Source organism: Aulonocara stuartgranti (assembly GCF_965226115.1).
Source record: "Aulonocara stuartgranti genome assembly, chromosome: 17".
NCBI lineage: Eukaryota > Metazoa > Chordata > Actinopteri > Cichliformes > Cichlidae > Aulonocara > Aulonocara stuartgranti.
Window position 1 is genome coordinate 28,382,111 of NC_138953.1, and position 19,157 is coordinate 28,401,267.

Sequence of the window (19,157 nt, forward strand, 5' to 3'; positions counted from 1 at the left end):
TTTGTGAGGGTATGAGAAAAAGAAGAGGGGAAAAAACTGAATGCACAAAATGACAATGATGCAGTGGGAAAGTACGACAGACACTAACAGGAGAAAGGAGGCTATGAATGACAATACCAGTGTGCTCGCCACCCCTGCCCCTCCCACGCTCTTCTATGAGCGCCATCATTATCTGTCATACAAACAGAACTGAGTCTCCTTCAAACGAGCACACAGGCTTGGATTAATTCCTCATTTCCGTCTGTCTTCAATGGGGTTCATTCATTTTTAATGACTCTCCAGTTGTTCCGAGCTGCCAGGTGTGGCACACAGCTGGGCAGATGGATGTGGAATGAGACACATGGGGAGCAAAGGATGTATGAGAATGCGTGCATGCCTATGGCACTAAGGCATTACGGTGTTTAAAACTAGTCTTGTTAGAGGGTGGGGCAAACTTTACTGGTGAAAAGGAAGAAAAAAATCAAAACGTCCTCAAAAGAAATACGCTCAACTGCCCTGGCACATAATGGGACTAACCTAATCTACCTTCAAATAGCCTTTCTTTAACCATAATGGAATTTCAATATTTGTTGCTTCCTTCCCTTCTACTTTCACTAGTGGAGTCTGTGCAGGATCAAACTTCAGGGCTAATCTCAAGTATTCCAAGTGGAAATCCCTTTACCACTCAGACAGGAGCCAATGTCTTTCATTTTGTGTCAGTCGGGGCAAATCGCCTGGGAATTTCATCCCTACCAAGTCAGTTGCACTGGGATAATGGGCCTCTTAGGACCATTGCCAGCCAAGCCTCCTGCATTTAGTGCCTGAGCTGCAGACACAGTCATCCAACTTCTGGGGATGAGAATGACTGACGTTGCTGGGGTGAAATAAATCATTTGGAGCATATTTTCCTTAATGTCATATCACGCCACATTAACTCAACATTAAGACAGTTCCAAGATAATGGTGTTTACACTGGGATTCTGATAGAGACGGATACAAAACAACAAGATAACTTCAATGGAGAAGAGCAAAGAATGGGCTTGAGAAGAGTGAGAAAGGAGGAAGACTCATTTCTAACTAATAAGCTGTTTCACGGTGTAAAGGTAGCCATGTCACTGAGGGCCAAGAGTGTAAATGTCAGCACTCTATGCCAATTAGGCACAAGGACTGAAGAAGTAGACCAAGAGGACAAAAGGTACTTCTACTGCATCTTTTAGAACGTCTACGGGGAACAGAGCTAGACTGAGTGGAATGTGGAAAGGTGAAAGAGTCGGAAAACAAGAAGATGAGACAATCAGAGGAAATGTTACAACTAAAAAAAAAAACCACAAACAGGCGGTAGTGAAGAACACACAGGCAATCATTCTCCAAACCAATGCCCATGTCCGGCATTATCCACTGGACAACTTTAACCTTGCCTTAAAACTCACCTTGGCTGATAGTATTCTTGTCACCACCATGCTAAGCGAGAAATTGAAGGGGAAAGCTATTTCTTAAACAAAAACAGCCAGCGCTTTAGTGAGACAAGGAAGCGCTAATGCCTAATGACTGCAACAACTGCCCAGTATTATCAGTGCGGTCCAACGTTACTGCAGTCTAACTTGTGCTATGCTGCACAACAAGGCCTAACAACTTTGTGGACAATTTTAGCGCAATTCAAAGATTTTCAAAATAAATGTCTCTCCCTGCCAAACAAGCATAACATAAAGCTATTTGCCTTGATGAGTACAAGTCTTCAACTTTGGAGTGGAGAAACCAACATCACCCACACCCAAACAATCTAATATTATCATTTGATATTCAAATGATAACAATAGCAGGCTACAGAGATACAGGTGTCTTCATAAATACAACTCAAATACAGAAACATTTATTTAATCATTTATGCAGTTATTCACAGAAGACGATGCTTAACTATTAAAAAAAAAAAAAAAAAAAGTATATCCATCCATCTTTCTCCCACTTATCCAACTGGGCCAGAGCCCATCCCAGCTGTCATTCCCAGATTAATTTGGAAAATGCGTGATCTCATAGATTTTCCAATCGAGCAGCTACTACACCAATGTTTATAACATTCTCAGTGCTGCCCACAGCACATTCAGCTGTCAACTGAAAATAAAGTGGTGTGGAATGAAGCACTGCCTTAGTGGGTAAAGTTGCTTTAATAAAAGTTCACAAAATGTATTTTCAATATCCCATATATTGAAAGTGCAATATGTAGACAGTGGTGGCATCTACACAGTACTGTTTTTATTCCCCATAAATACTGTATTGGCCTCAAAAGTCCACTACTAGTCAGACTCTACCATAAACCGCTATTATGCAGCTGCAGGAAGGTTGCAGAGAGAGGAGAGTGTCACTGCTTTGTCTCAGCCATAACCCACTAAGAACAGTTTGCTCTCAGTGTCCTCGGGGGGAGTTTTGTTCTATTTGGGGTAAATTCCCTTCATTCTAAATTACCCGCTACAGCTCAGGAATCGTGTCTGACGATTGCAGAGGCATGGCTCTGGCTGACTTGTACAGTGTCACAGGGCTGCAGAGTACTGGGCTGCAAATGTGTGGATGCTCGTGCTGGGAGCATCTGCAGCTTCTGGGGTGAAATCATGACTCAGGAGCATGTCACACTTTGTGATGCTTGGCTTTGGTGTTGGGGGAAGTGTACAGTATTGGGCTTGGGGCCCTTTCTTCATGAACACTTGGTTTTTTTTCTGGGTTTTGTGTGTTTTTATAACACCATTGTTTCTCTTTTTCCCCTCCCCTGCATTTTGGCCTTTCTTCCACACGCCAAAACAATTTTAGGTCACTGAAAACAGACCTTTTGGATAACTCCTTCCGGGGTTAAGATAATCAGAAACTCTGCAGCGTTGACATGTTGACAGGCTTCTGATTGGCCAACATGGCTTTAGGGTTTAGATTATATCGCCGCCTGTTGGTTTGGCAGGCTCTTGACAGCACTTCAATTTTGTTTACGGGTTCTCTTATGTGGGAGGGATTATTTAGTTTGTTTTCAGATCGCTGTTTTAAAAATCTTTTGTACGTGATCTCTGGGGCTTAGTTTTTGGGGGTTTGCATGTGTGTCCCAGACAAGATGGGCACTGTTTTTTTTATTAAGCACTGCACAGGGAGGCTTAGACAAACAGTCAGCATTTAATATTGTATGCCCATTAACATTACTAAAATATGCATGCATAAACAATAAATTGCTGAGGTAGGCTGGGGTGGAGAGATAGCACTACAAAAAAAAAAGAGAGAGAGAGAAAGAAAAATTATTGCTCGTTATAGTGTACAATCCAAAATTCATGCAGGATATGAATAAGTCATTGCTAAACCGACTTGAATTGATTTCACAACAGACACAACAAACAAACCTGTATTTCACAGTGAAATTACCCGCAGCGCCACCAAAACAAACAGCCTCTCGACTCATGATTAGCTGCTACCACACGGGTAAATATACTGGGACAGCTGGGACAGGTTTCAGCCCATGTTCAGATTGTTCTGCTATTAATAAGAATGTCAAACACCAACTGCAACTTAACAACTTAAATCATCACACTTGCTGCCTGAATAAGAGAGCTACACTGCAACTTAATGTGCTTTTGTTTAAAAAAAAAAAAAAAAAAAAAAGCTTCTGAAGCAGACGGTCGAACTTGCCCTGCAGACGGACAGAGTGATGGACAGACTGAGTAGCTGGAGCTCTCCATGTCTTTTTCCCCCTTTTTTTTAAGCCAATAAAGCCAAAGTCATTCAACTTCTAATAACACTGCACCTATCTCAAAGAGAAAGCCCCACAAAGCTTATAAATGACTCTTATCTAAACAAATCCTGTTCAAGAGGTGCAAATCAGTACTTTAACCTACATCTTTCAGATAATCTTCTAATGCAGCTTTTTAAATATCGCCCCCTCTTGTGCTCACACAGAAACAAAAGGAAGCTAAGCCTCTACTTTTAAAGTACAGACATCTAAAAAGTAGGAAAAGCAAAATAAATAAATAATTAAATAAATAATAAAAGAGAAGAAGGGTACTAGCAGTTCCCGGTGTGCCTCACCCAGCCAGTGGCGCATAAGTGAATCACGGGTGGGGTGACCCTCCTCCCTTGTCATCATGCTACCAATCTTGAGGTCAAAGCATTTCTTGCTAGGCTTTTAGGCACGCTCCGAGCGCACACACTGCTTGACACAAGATTTTGAGGATGAGGACAGAAGTCAGGAGGAGGGAGAGAGGGAGGAAACCAAAACAATGAGCCGAGTGGGAGAAGATAAAGTGTCGAACACAAAAACACAGCCAACAGCAAATGAGCCTTTATGCTGAAAGATTTGGTAATTATACAGCTGTATCTCTGTAATTCTTTACAAAATCTGTACGAGCATGACTTTTTTTAAAGAATCTGTATCTAATTTTCAAAAATTATGTGCGGTTCTGGAAAACCAATGAAAATCAACAAACACTCCCATATAGGCCTCATCTCCACATACACTTTGAATAATTAATTGAATTCTCAAGCTTCCTTTGAAATTGTGTCTTTTTTTTATTGAACAATCATTATGCTACAATTGGTAATTAGTTTAACAACTGTAACATTTTTTTTTAAAGACCTCGACATTCTGACTGTCATTGTCATGTCAATCAGTGGTAAACCACTCTGCCTTCTAAGTATTGTTCAAAAATAGTACGTCAAATAACTCTGACTATAACTGTGACTTCCAAGTACTTCAAAGGTCATATTCTGCCCACATGTTTTGCATGTACTGAATTTTTAGAGAAACAAGCCACAGTGATTAGCACTTTGGTAAATATGGCGGTTTCACCACAGGTTTGAACAATCTGGCTGAGGTGAACTGCGGAGAGGTTGGACAAGTAGGGAGAGCTGTATGTAAGAGCCATATTCATCATGCTGCTGTATACAGTATAAGAACAGTGAGTTAACTGCTCTCTGTGCTCCGTCAACACCGTCCTTAACCCTACTTAAACTGCATAAGCACACAGATACATTAAAATGAACAAAGAGACACGCATACGCAAACATTTGAGACTTGATGCACGTATCATCGAAGCAGAAACACACAAACACATCCAAACACAATGAGTGTGAGTGAGTGGGCGTAACAGTGAGTCACTCTGTGGTATAGACGTATCTCCCCACTCGTGTTTACACTGGGTTTGTCCTACTGCACATGAAAGGAAATGGAGAAAGAAAGCCAAAAAAAGGAAAGAGAAAGGAGAGAGGAAAATAGAGAGAAGAAAAAGCTGACTCCAACTCCCAAGCTCAAAATAACACTGGGGAGGAAAGGAACCAAAATCAAACAAAGAAAGAAAAGAAGAAAAAAAAAAAACAAGTGAGGAACTCTGTATCCTATTTTTTTCTGCAAACAGACGCCATTGGTCAACTAATCTGTCAGTCTGAGCACAATTAGCATAGTCATCAGAGAGGACAGGGGGAGATGTGGCATTAGGACACTAAAGCGACCCACAGAAGATGGGAGGAGGAGAGGGACTTGGCAGGAACTGTCACAGTTCATCAGTGCACTGGTACATCGCATCTGGTCTCCATACTCCAATAAAGTACACACAACCTGACACACAAACATAAATGGCATTGTTGCAGAATACCAAGTTCAACAGGGCACATACACATCCAGACAGACAAAGATAATAATGACAACTGGCACGACACAATCCCGACAGACCTCTACAGAACACAACACTCATACGGTGTATGAACGACAAAAACAAGCACATCCCTGTGCAACATCACTTAAATGCCAAATGATTCAAACCGTATCACCTCTTACTAACTGTATTATTTCTAAGTTGTTGCAGATTTCCTGTTATGAGAAATCAAAAACAAACATTTCAGAATGACTACAGTGAAAATACAGGTCGCAAAGTAGTAAGTGAATGCAACTAAAGTGTATCTGTGAGCACTGAAAAAAAAGAGAAGAAAACTGATCATTTAAACACAATTTCCCATCATGCCATCTGCATAGACATGGTTATATACTAACCTTTGAATATTCTCACTTATCTAAAATGACCAGCAGAAAAATGCCTGCACAATCTAGCTCCAAAAGATTCTTTGCACTCAAAGGTGCAAATCTCTTTGGATGACATCAACAGTAAAATAAGAACATGAAAAGAAGCCGATAACAATTGGTAGCATGACTTTTATCATAGTCTGATCTGAACATGGAGAGCTTGGAGATGGGATCGTGATGACAAGAGGCTGCAGAAGTGCAAAAGGTGCTAGGGAAATTACATTTAAAAATGGTGGGATGAATGCCTGTGGATATAGTGAAAAACTGGGTGATGAGATGACTCTCGGTCTCCAGAAGCTTGGCTGAAGAGAAATATTCCAGCATAATAACGATCCAAAGCACACTGCCAAAATCACACAAGAGTTCCTAAGGAAGAAAAATGTGAAAACTCGGGCTGGGCCAAGCACGCTTGAATCTAATAGAAAATCTCTTCAAAAAATTTTTAGTTTGGTAATATGGGATGACATCGTAAGTACTTAAGAAGAAAAACAACATCAAAGTAATGAAAAGCAAGCTAAATTTAAAGCATGTTCACTCACAATGAATTGTTCTGCCAGGTAAATATAGGCCATGGTCACGATTTGAGAACGACTGTAATAAATCTAAAGAACCTATAAGCAAATATCCTACTCGTCGGTTTAGATACAATATCATGTCAACATTATATAGTAATGAATAATGTGACATTTAAGTTACAATGTATGAGTGTAACTGCTGAGTTTGTTTCCTTGAAGCTTGCAGACTGCAGTGCTAACACAGCCATATATATCACTTCTTATTATAATCAGTTTGCAGACACTCTGACGCCAATTTCCAAGATGTTTCCTGACATAGGCTAATGCAGCTTAACCAAGCATGTCTGTTTGTGTGTGTGTTTTGAAGCTGCACCTCAAACTGTGGCAATGTCTTTATGACTGCCTGCTGCACTGTAAGCAAGAAGACAGTTCACTGGTGATGTTAGCCAACATGATGTCAGTGTGCGTGGACCTGATTGAGACATACCTGCCCTGACGTCTCCCTTTACAAATCTAAAGCTAAGAATCACCTCCACAGGTAAGAAGTTGACAAAATTAGGCTTTTTCAGTGTGGATCCATCCTCCTGGCAACTTTTAGCTATGAGCTTGAGAATACAGATGAGCACCGGTATTCTGAGGTGTCAAACAATATTTTTGGGGCTTTCTAAATCATTCAAGCAACAGTAATGAATGTAAAATTACAATGTCCAGAATGGCTTCTAATAAGTGAAGGGGAACTGCTACATCTGCGTCTGTAAAGGTGTGTGGACAGGGCATGAAATTAAGTTCTCCTGCTCACTTAAGATAACAGCTTACTTGCCTAATTTAGTGGTCAGACACAGGGGCCAGTTTGCAAATGAGACAGGACATAAAATTCCCTATTGCATGCACAGGCATTTTTTTCCCTTACTTGCTATATTCTACCTTAAAGTCAAAGGGCTCATCAAAGTCTCTGCAAACCTATCAAAACTCTGTATTGCTGCCATAGCGACAACATTCAAAGCTAAGTCAACAGCATTAGAGACATGCAGGCAGCTCTTTAGCTCACAGACAGAAATAACAACCTAACAAATGACACCAGCAGCAGCACCGCAAACTACCCTCATTTAAAACTAAAACATAGCAGCAGTTTACATGCAACAACATCAAAACTGAGAATATGGTCCGACTTTTCCACATAGACGGCTTCGTGTGTGACAAAACAACTCTGACATATACAATTCAATTAAAAAAAATCTCCATGTTTTTAACATGGAAAGGAATTTTTAGGTAGTTCTTACTTTATTGTTTAGATTAGGAAGACTAAGTTTAAGTGTAATTATTGTGTTATTATATAATCCTTCTATAAACAACAGGAGACAATAATCTAATGGGTAATAACAAGTACTCTGAGCTAGTACATTATACTCAGTCAAATTTTATCCAGCCTGCTACAAATTTCACTCTAGTAGCTCAGTGAGGCAAGACCCAAACCAAACAAATTTTGATGAATATGGGTATTTGCACAATAATCTGACACACGACCACACAATTAAACATGCATGAAGTGCGATAAAAGCAATACAGCACTGTGCCGATGTAACACCAATACAATGCACACAAACGTTCACATCTGGGCTCACTCTCCCAGGCTCCCTGTAACATACGACAGTGTAATGAAGCACAAAACACATACTGTTGAAGCATCTGGTGCAGGCAAAAAAAGAGGAAAAAAAGAGCGACAGACAAGAGTAAAGAGAGACACTGAGAAAAGTTAGGAGCAAATGCTGTGTAATGCAGGAAACGAGAGAAGAGGAGAGAGACAAAATGGAGAAGCTTTTGCCCACAAGCTTGTTACAACCACAGATAACTAAGGAGAATAAATACACACGAAGGGCAACGGCACAGGTCAACAATCTGACCACACTGAGCACACCCGGAGGGAAAGGACAGCAGAAAGTGACTGTGGAGAAGAGGGAGAAGAGAGCAGAAGGAAGACGGGAGGGAGGGAAGACACAAAGTACTAGTGTCTTAATGATGGGAGGCACCAACAATGCCAGGGGTGGGGAGAGAGAGCGAGTTGCGAGAATAGGACGAGGACAGAGAATAAAAACCAAACTTAGAAGACAATAAAAAGGGAAAAGACAGGAAAGCGCACGCCATAAAACAGACAGAATGCACAAAGAGGGAGTCAATAAAAACCAAAACAACCAAAACAGAAGAAAAACAAAAGGGTTATTGCAGATAGTCTGTAAGCTGACTTTTACAACCGCTGCCTAGACAAAAGCGCCACACCCCCTTTGCCTCGTACCTTTAGAGGAGGAAAATGTAATACAAGCTTATATAAAAGGATATGACACGAAACGGTGTGCTGACTGAAAGCACGATGGTCAAACCTGTGATAAGTAAGCGCAGTCAAATAAAATGCTTTGATTGGTTCTTTCTCAAAAATAAATGCACGTCATTCACCTGGAAATATAAGCAATGCATGTTTTTGTTGCACAGTAATGCAAAAGATTTCATCTCCGACACTAATTTCCCTGATGAGTGCTCAGGAGGTAAGGAATGAGAGACATCGAGCACAACAGACTCCAGGTCATTGCAGTCTTTGTTTTGTTTCGTCTTTTAAGGACACCATATATTGTATCAATTAGTATTTTTCCCAGGTGTCCCCAAGTATACGTGTGTAAGCATGTACTTGTGTGTTTTCAGTCTTGAAGTGATTCTGAGGAAAGCGAGTGTGGAAGGGGAAAAAGAAAAAAGAAAAAAAATCGATCTGCCTCACTCTCTGCAGTGCTGCAACCACTGGGTGTGTACTACTGTTTCACTGTATCTGCTTATGCCCCAACTGCAGGGGCGCCACCAAGTGGTCAGACTTAAATCCACAGTCTTTTGGAAAGAATTTAGACTGACGTGCAAGAAAAGAAGAGAGGCCACGAGAACACAAAGAGGCGGACAGATATTTATAGTTGTGCAGCTTTTAAGTAACTAAGCTTAGGTGGAAAATACCTTGACACCAGATGCTGGCTGACCACAAAGCTCTCACTCATTCAACTACATTCACTCACTCCTTCAATTTCAAGTAGCTCCTCATTGCAAGCAAAGCTGTGCAAACTTTAAAAGCAGATAGATTTTTTTTTTTTTGTACCTCTCCCTCATTCCTTGGGGGCCGAATGCTGGACAGGTGGATGGTCTTGTATTCGCCAGAGTTGAGCTTGACCACCATGGCGTCAGCGTTGACCACCTGCATCACCTACAAGGAATAGAAGAACAGAGGAGCGGGAACGATTAAAATAAAAACAACCACCCAAAAAAAAAAAAAAACTTCGGGAATGTGATTAGGTGAGCATACAGCACAAAAATAAGAACATGAAACTCAATTAGAAATCAATTTAAGGGTCCAAAGACTTAAAACCTTGGGGTAATTACAAACCTATGTGCAGGGCAGTGGGGGTGCTGGAGTAAGAAAAAGAATGGCATTGCATTTTGTTGAGTGAGTAAGCAGATAGACTGACAGAAAGATGGGAAGTGAAGGAGCAGGTAAAGGATAAATGGAGAGGAAGAGATCTGTTCAAAGGCAGAGAGAGAGTGACAGAGCACACTGTGTGCTGTCATGAGCAGGAGGCAACAAGAGGGAGGTAAGAAAGAGCGATCCTTGAGTGAATGAGTAAGTTAGCAAGCTAAGGCATCCCAGTAGGCCAGCTAGGTTTGGAGGACAGGGCGAGGACGTTCTGCAATCTGGGGGATTGACAGCAGGCAAGGAGGGAGGGTAGAGGAGGGAGACAAGAGTGCGTGTGGAAAAAAAGCTCTAAACCACAAACATCGTGTTTAAGATAGACTGGCAGAGCATTACGCAGTTGTCTACTCGACTACTGGCTGGCAGCATTTTGTTCTGCAGACCTTTAGAAGTGTAACTAAATACACAGACTAATTTATGTCTGGCATTTAAATGTTATTTCTCTCTGTTCCAATGGGAGTTTAGGGAAGTACAGTTCAGAAGTATGTGTGGATGTTCAAAAGTGATAGCTTAGAACTACAGCATTTCTTCCCAATGACAGAACATCACAAAAGCACTCAGAACTTCAGAGGGAAATCTGAAATCTACTGACATAGATGATAAATTATGAATCTCAGAGAAATGTGTACTCATGTCAAGTCATTAAAAATGAAGGGTGAAGCAAATATTTCTAACACAGCACAGTCTATATATGTGGCGTCCAATGTGCTCACTTTAGTTGGAAGACAGATTGAGGGTATAATGTGATTTAGACGGAGAAGGCATCCAAACCCAGAGCCTTTAAGTAGGCCACTTGCAACAGACTGAGAAATCAATCGCCCTACACATGTAGCCACCCACACATGCATTAAATGGCCTCATCATCACTCAAAGTGGAGTTCATATGTAGGCCGGGCACAAAAGTCCTCAAAATGAGAGATGCAGGTCTGAGCGATGTATCAACCACAATTTGGACTGCGTGGGTGTTTGTGTGGCTGCAGCTGTGGTAGAAAAACAAACCAACCAAAAACTGAGAAAAAGTTGAAACTTTATGTCGATACTGCAGACACAAATCCAGGTATATTAGGCTCATTGGGAGATTCATTATTCCATGAAAACAAATCAGACTGCCGTTGCATTTTGCCACCAGAGAACAGAAATTAGACCAGCCCACATGCTAAATAGGCTGCCTGCAAAAGCAGCCAAAATACATCATACACTAATCACTGAGCTGAGTGGGAGAGATACAGAGACTTAGGGAGCAGGAGGGAGAGAGACGGAGAAGGGGAGAGGTGTAATGAGTAAGTGCGAGGGGACGCGTGCGTGCACATAGACGCGCGCACACATACCAGCCTACATGCATTCACACTGTAACAAGGTCATTTTGTGGCCTGCCCAAGTAAATAAAGTGCAAGAGAGAGAACGTGGCGGGAGCAGAATAAAAATGGCTCAGCATTTACTGGCTAATTATCAGCTGGAGGAGGTGAGAGGAGCGAGGCGAAGGAGGACAGATCAACACACACCAAGATAGACGAACAGAAAGCTGGAGCGAGCCAGGGAGATAGAGTGTAATCTCACAGCAAATATCACAGGAACAGAGACAGAGGAAAAGATGGAGAATAGATCGAAAAATAGAGCAAAAACTCTTTGGAAAGTTAACTGCCACGAGGGTTGAGCGAGCAGGCAGAAGAGACAAACAGGCTGGCAGCATGACTCACTGGTCTATTCTGCTACTCGAACGGTGGGGATCTACTGCCACCCTCTGCCTAGTAATGACATGACATCTGCAGTGGTCAAGATCAGTCATAGCGCAAGGAGAATCTTGGCTACTATCGGGGAAAGTGCTGGTTGACTCTCACGTTTATTCAGTTGGTTTTAACCACATGGCCACATGTGGGCTTAGCCAGGACTTGGTCATTACTTGCCTCACATCACCAATGCACTGTGTTCCATGTGGACACCAGTGGATTTGATCCAAATGCCATGGTTTAACATAAAGGTTTAAATGCCATCAAAGCTGCATATAGGGATAACAAGCATATCACATAGATATGACAAGCACTTAATTTGCACAATGCTGTTAAACAAAAACACTAAACAGCAGGGGTAGGGAACTCCAGGCCTCGAGGGCCGGTGTCCTTAGATGTGTCCTTCATCCAAAACAGCTGATTTAAGTGGCTAAACGACCTCCTCAACATGTCTTGAAGTTCTCCAGAGGCCTGGTAATGAACTAATCATGTGATTCAGGTGTGTTGACCCAGGGTGAGATCTAAAACCTGCAGGACACCGGCTCTCGAGGCCTGGAGTTCCCAACCCCTGCTTTAGAGGGACTCTAGCCCAGGGGTGTGCAATCTCAGTCCACGAGGGCCGGTGTCCCTGCAGGTTTTAGATCTCACCTTGGGTCAACACACCTGAATCACATGATTAGTTCGTTACCAGGCCTCTGGAGAACTTCAAGAAATGCTGAGGAGCTAATTTAGCCATTTAAATCAGCTGTGTTGGTTCGAGGACACATCTAAAACCTGTAGAGACACCGGCCCTCGTGGACTGAGATTGCCCACCCCTGCTCTAGCAGGGATGTTTTTTTGTTTTCTTACTTTACTGCTGCTCAACTTTAGAGTTTAACCTGCAAGCCTTTCTCTCCAAATGTGTCATTTTGTTTTGTTATTTTAAGAAGCTGTCAGATATTAAGCCCAGTTTGTCTGACTTGGTTTAAAGGCAGTGCACATGTCACCTTTCTGTCTTACACACAGTATTAAGCCATACTTACTAATTGTATTTTGCACCTATGCCTCATTACATTTAACAGCACACGCATAAGCCTTTTTACTCCCAACACCGATCAGAAAATCTTTATGCAACTACTAAAACTCCCAGCTGGAGAGCAGTAAATCCAGATACCTTATACATATGATTCTTATGGATTTGGATGAGCTCATCACCAGCAGTCTTCCTGACAAGCCGCTGATGAGCTTGGCAAAGGGCTTTACAGTATGTCACCCTTTGTCTATCACCTTGCAAGTCAGTGGTTAACTGGGGGAGAAAGGGGGTACTATTGGGACATGGCCTACATTCCTATTCTTTAGTCCCAGCAGAGGAGGGGGAGAAAGAGTCGAGACAGTCAAAAAGGAAGATGCGTCAGCAGGATTGACTTGTGGGGATTGGACCCGCTGCGTCTCTCCACTCTATCCATCACTCAGGTAATAAGAAGTGAAAAGCAGAGTGGATGAGGAGAGGGGAGGAGTGTATGATGATGGGATTGATGGATAAAAGTGTCCTTGTGAGAGTGGCTGCACTGCAGCATTAGGTGCCGACAAAAGTAACAGGGACGAGTGCAGAAGGGGAGTGACGGGCCTGCGTAACTTTAGCCTGCCCGGTATGTACTTAGCGTTAAAACAGTTCAACTAGCTGCAGGGTCAACAAGACACTTTCCATCAAATCAATTTTTAAGGGAACATTTTTAGACCTGCGTGGTCCTCCTGCCATCTCAGAGGCTTATCACTCACTGGAATTACTTTGCAAGCTATAACAGACAGCATTTTAAGTTATAGAAAGAAGTTGCACTTTAAAGGAGATCACCCAGACAAGTCACCACATCCACAAAGTACGATATCTAAACTAATGCCCAAATAAACTGGCTAACATAGCAGCAGCTGACACTGAGCAAGCTTAAGCTGCAAGGTAAGTAAAGGACAAAGAAACATCCTGAGAAAAAATTCAAAAGTGCATCAAAGTTTAACTGGGGGCATGAGCAGTGCACTGCAGGAGGCCAAAATAAATAAATAAATAAAAAGAAAAAAAGACTGACTACTCATTTCCTTTTCATCCTATACACATCCACACAAACCTACCCTTTCAGTGTCTTCTTTAACCCTCTACCTCTCACTTTTTTATATTCTCTGTGCCTGCTTTTCATACACTCCCCTGAGCTCACCACCAAATGTTCCCTCACTTGCACACTGCCCACATTCAGCCCTCTTTTACTGAGGGGGTTCACAGAGAACTAAACGCAGCTCGCACCGATAATATAAATGTTTTATCCTCTCTCAATCCTCTTCCCTCTGACTCAGGAAAAAAAATATACATGCTCATAGTTTTCTTTTGGTGCCTTCTATATGCTTGTGCAGTTTATCAAATTCATTCTGTAAGCAGATTGCCAAAGCAACACCTTTTATGTAACCCTTAGGCCGGGTATGAATTTTTAAGGGTCTTAAAAGTTTGGGGTCTGGAGGGAGCAAATGCAGACAAAAGAAACTTCCAAAAGGCTCAACTTTTTTCTTTTTATTAAGCGTTTCCAGAGAGAAAAATATATATATTTACTAAGGGGAAGGTATGGGGGCAACTAGCCAAAATGCTCAGAAGGGGCCACATTTAAAGCTGACGCTTTAAGGCTAGAGTTGCTTTACTGCATTAAAGTGCCCTGTAATGTGTTATCTCATTGTGACAACAAGGTTAAGCTATATTACCAAATGTATCAAGGAGTCAATCTTATTTGGTTTGAACCGGTATGTGCTGACATTTAGGATGGACTGCACTCCCACTGTACTTGATATTATGGATGTTTCTTTTCTCCCGAGGGCCGGGCCAATAACCTCCAAAGCTAATATCTCTAGTTGTTGGCTTTTGGGGTCGTTCTGTGCCGCTGCTACAGCACACGCCAGCAATTTGGCACTAATTTGCCTGGGGATTGCTTCAAGGTTGCTGTTAAGCATTCCTTGTACCTTTACTGAGGGGATCTTTTCTCCCTATATATTCATTGGGGTGTGTAAACGTGAAAGCAAGAAGTGTCAGGAAGAGATAATTCATTACAAGCATCAGAGTGCTCGTGCTTTTGCTGCGATACCGAGAGAAAATTGGAAATGCAGCAGAAGGCATCAACTTGTGAATCCAAGTGAAGCTGCCTTTCTCGCTTCCTTTTACAACCAAATTTAAGTCTTACACATACTTAACAATGCCTTCATGTCATGCACAAAGATTTACACTCTACACATGCTCTCGCTCCCCCCCCGATGAAGCAAAATGATCCTCATAACAAGCCCCTTCTTAATAAGACTACAAATTACCACTTTAAGTCCTCACCTTAGCTACAAATTGCCTGTCCTTCTGATCCAAGTTGGCTGTCGGCGCAACATAGTCTTTCCAGATCCGAACCTTGCGCTCTTTAGCAGATCTGGAAAGACAACGACAAATAAAATTTAAAATAAAAACATAAAATACTCATCATTAGTCAGATATCAGGAGATATGATTTAATCAAGTGACTAGAAATATCCAGTTGGCTGGAAAACACTAAAAACAGGTGATTAAATCGAATTTGGCTTGTGTCAAAATGTATTTTCTGTTGCGTACCGTTCAGCAGCTCTGAGTTTTTCAGCTCCCTGGGTGTAAACAGCCATGGACCAGTCCACACAGCGTGCAAACCCTTCTTTCAGCAGGAGTTCTGTGATGTTACCATTCTGAGACAAAATCAAATGAGCACGGTCAAAAAAAACCCCAAAAGGAATAAAACGAAAAGCCAAGAATTAACAATGTCACCACTAGGTACTGATTCCGGTGTTTTACCGGGTGAAGGATGGTGCCCAGTATGATCTGGTTGGGGCAGCTCTCCAGGATGATTTGAACGTCTCGCTGAAGAAGACGGGATTCAGTGAAGAATCTGGCCTCTGCTGCGAATGGCTCTGGCGTTTCTGTACCATCTCCTTCCCTCTTGAATGTGGGACACTGAGAGGAAGAGAAACGGAAAAAGAAATATAGATTACCCATGCACTAATCAGTGTATGTTTTCCAAGTATTTGTGCATTAAAATGTATAACTGATTAAATACACTTTGCAAGAAACTCTTTTCACTGTGCCTGCCGTCTTCTTAACTGTTGTCACCTTGATGTGCATGTTATCTCTAATCATGTCTGAAGCGTGGCAAAATACCAGACAAATATAAGCGCCATGGGCGACACAAGCAGACAAGTCTTTGAACAATGAGGCGAAGAACACCTTGAAATGAATGAAATGTCTTCAAGTGGGGGATGAAAAACATTATTTATCTTAAGTGATCCATTGGCAAAGCTGGAATTGATGAAAGAGACTGATGGGCAAATGTGCAAGAACACCACTGCTAGAATAAACAGACTAAAGGAAGTGACAGAAAGAGACATTACTTATGTAAAAAAATAAAGAAATAAAAAAGGGTGGGGGTTTTGGAAGGAACCGTCAAAAACCACCAAAAAAAAATAGCTGGGTGGCTTTTATTTAACTACATGTTGTTACTTCAATCTCCTTGCAGAAACTGCAGAGACTTAATTGTTTAAAGCAAATAAAACCACACTATGTAACATGTAATTGTATGTGCAGCAAATAAGTGGTGGTTACCTTAATACCAGACAGCATAACAGTGACCAGATAGTAGTCTGGGAGCAGCAAGGCACGAACAACGCTTCCATCCCGCACGTGCTCGATGATGGCTAAAGGGAGAAGAGACAACATAATGTAAAATCAAAGATTGTGTGTCAAATTATGATGTGCTTAAATACCTCAAGTTCTTAAAGTTAAATGTAACTGTTGTGAACTACACAAAACTAAATCACGCAACTGCTGGCTTAGGAAAATGTAGAGTTTAAAAGATGGAAATCTAGGAGTGAATTACTAGTGATCCAGGGTGCAATCCAATTGCTTTTAGAAAGCTCAATGAGTGATTGTTATTGAACTCAAAACAGGAACCAGGCACACACAACCCAATGATTTAATGAACAGTGTGACTGAAAAGAGTTGTCCTCTGAGAGGAGAAAGTCACAGACTGAACTCCACATCAAAGTCACATTTCATCCAAAACCCACTACTCTAGATTTAAAGGAAGAACACTTCCTTCTTTTTGACATCAAAAGGCTGTGATCAGTTTGAGCTCATGTTGGTTAAAATGAACTGGAATACTTTTCACACCCTTAAAAGTAACATCGTGTTCATAAACTGCTGCTTCGAATGATTTTGCAAAAAATATAATTAACATGATATGACAACTTTGTGGAATCTTGGAGTTAAGTTTGACCAGCATATGTTCCCTGATACACACATTTAACAAATCACTAGAAATACCTTCTTTCATCTGTGCAATGCTGTCAAAATTAGGAACATCCTGTTTCGGAGGGACGCTGAAAAACTACTCTATCATTACTTATTTTCACTGCTGTAATTCCCAGTCATCTGGTTGTCCTAAAAATCTTTAGTTGACTCAACATGCTGTACAAAAAGTACTAACCGGAAAAAGGAGATCACATTTCTCCCATATTACCATCTCTTCTAATGTTAAATTGAGAACTGAATTTAAGAGCTTTTCTCATCACAAACCTAACCTTTGGAAACAGCTTCTCATGTGAGCTCAGGAGACAGACGCACTAACCTTAAAACTTTTTTCTTTTATAAACCTTGAAGTTAGGGGCTAGGTCAGGTGACTCTGAACAATCTTGAATTTAGAAAGCGCTGTAAGTTCAGGCTGCAGAGGGACGTCTCATTCACCTCTCCTTCACGCCATAGTGTGGTAATAGAGCAATTAATTCGCTTTTTTTTTTTAAATTATGTGTTCTGTATTATTTACCTTTTCTCTAAGTTGTGTATGAATGAACTAAACCCTTTAAAAGACACTTTTGTTAGGCGCCCATTTAGCTCAGAGAGCAGCGGCCCAGGTTTGAGTCCCGCCCGTGGCCCTTTGCAGCATGTCTTGCACCCCTCTTTCCTCATCTTCCTGTCTATCTTCACTGTTTCACTATCCAACAAAGGCAAAAATGCCAACAAATTATCTTATAAAACACACTTTTGTTTAATAAATGTATGATAAGCTAATGAAGAGTCATGTAAATAATCAAGAATACAAAACTGCTTGAAATAATAACAATGATAATAATAATACTAAAGTTATAATTAACCAGCTTTAATCCACTGTCTCTCGCAGTCTGTTTTTTAATCCTCTTTATTTCGAGTATTTGCAAAAAAATGAGAGCCTGTTCTGTCTGTCTGCTCTTCCTTGTTAAGAGTTCTTCTTCTCCACTGTCACCACATGTCACTTCATGGGGGACTGTCTGATGATTGGTGTTTTTACCTTATAATTTAAACTAGGGGTGGGGGAAAAAAATCGATACTGTGTAGTATCGTGATACTTTGTTTGCTAATAATGTATCGATACAGGTACAGCAGAAATCGATATTTTAGTTTAAAACTTTTTTATTTAATGTAAAATTATGTAATTTTACATTATGTAAAATGTAAAATTATATTTTGTTTTAATTTACTTTCAAATTCTTCAGTTGCTGAAGGGGCTGCATAGTTTTCACAAATTGCATAGTTCAGAATAGCTATAATCGTTCGTGGTTCGTGGCTCAAGAGTTGGGAGTTCGCCTTGTAATCGGAAGGTTGCCGGTTCGAGCCCCGGCTTGGACAGTCTCGGTCGTTGTGTCCTTGGGCAAGACACTTCACCCGTTGCCTACTGGTGGTGGTCAGATGGCCCGGTGGCGCCAGTGTCCGGCAGCCTCGCCTCTGTCAGTGCGCCCCAGGGTGGCTGTGGCTACAATGTAGCTTGCTATCACCAGTGTGTGAATGTGTGCGTGAATGGGTGGATGACTGGATGTGTAAAGCGCTTTGGGGTCCTTAGGGACTAGAAAAGCGCTATATAAATACAGGCCATTTACCATTTAATTGTACCAGATGGTTGCATTCAGTTAAGTTGGACTAGACTGTAATACAAACCGTTCAGTTTGTCAACAATAAAACTGACTGAAATGAGAGAAAGACTGAGTGTGAGACTTTGTTATTAGATAAAATGAATATTGATAAAGTTTACCTTTATGTACAGAATCTGAATATCGCAAAATATTTTTAAAAAATTGCAATAATATCGTATCGTGCATTAAGTATTGTGATAATATCGTATCGTGGGATGTATGGTGATTCCCACCTCTAATTTAAACTCCCTTGAGATCACTTTTGTTGTTGAACTGACACTACATGAATAAAGCACTTTGACTGTGGTCAGCTTGAATGTATGCTTCATAATTTCCCAGTACATACTTCTTTCATAATTCTTTGTGTGGGGGGAAAAAAAACAACCAATTTATATGCATTACAACAGACTTCAATGCAGGGGCATTTAATCTAGACAGGTTTTTAGG

The 19,157-nt window shown here is 41.2% G+C and overlaps 1 protein-coding gene across 1 annotated transcript in view; it reads right to left on the minus strand.

The window, feature by feature from the left end:
• The window catches only part of snd1 (staphylococcal nuclease and tudor domain containing 1), a 174,855-nt gene that overhangs the window by 146,302 nt on the left and 9,396 nt on the right, over window positions 1-19,157 (minus strand). Inside the window, exons 6-10 of the mRNA XM_082510494.1 lie at window positions 16,372-16,463; window positions 15,568-15,726; window positions 15,355-15,461; window positions 15,086-15,176; window positions 9,659-9,763 (exon numbers count right to left, since the gene is read on the minus strand). Coding sequence (XP_082366620.1) covers window positions 9,659-9,763; window positions 15,086-15,176; window positions 15,355-15,461; window positions 15,568-15,726; window positions 16,372-16,463 — 554 coding nt within the window. The remainder of the gene's footprint in view (window positions 1-9,658; window positions 9,764-15,085; window positions 15,177-15,354; window positions 15,462-15,567; window positions 15,727-16,371; window positions 16,464-19,157) is intronic.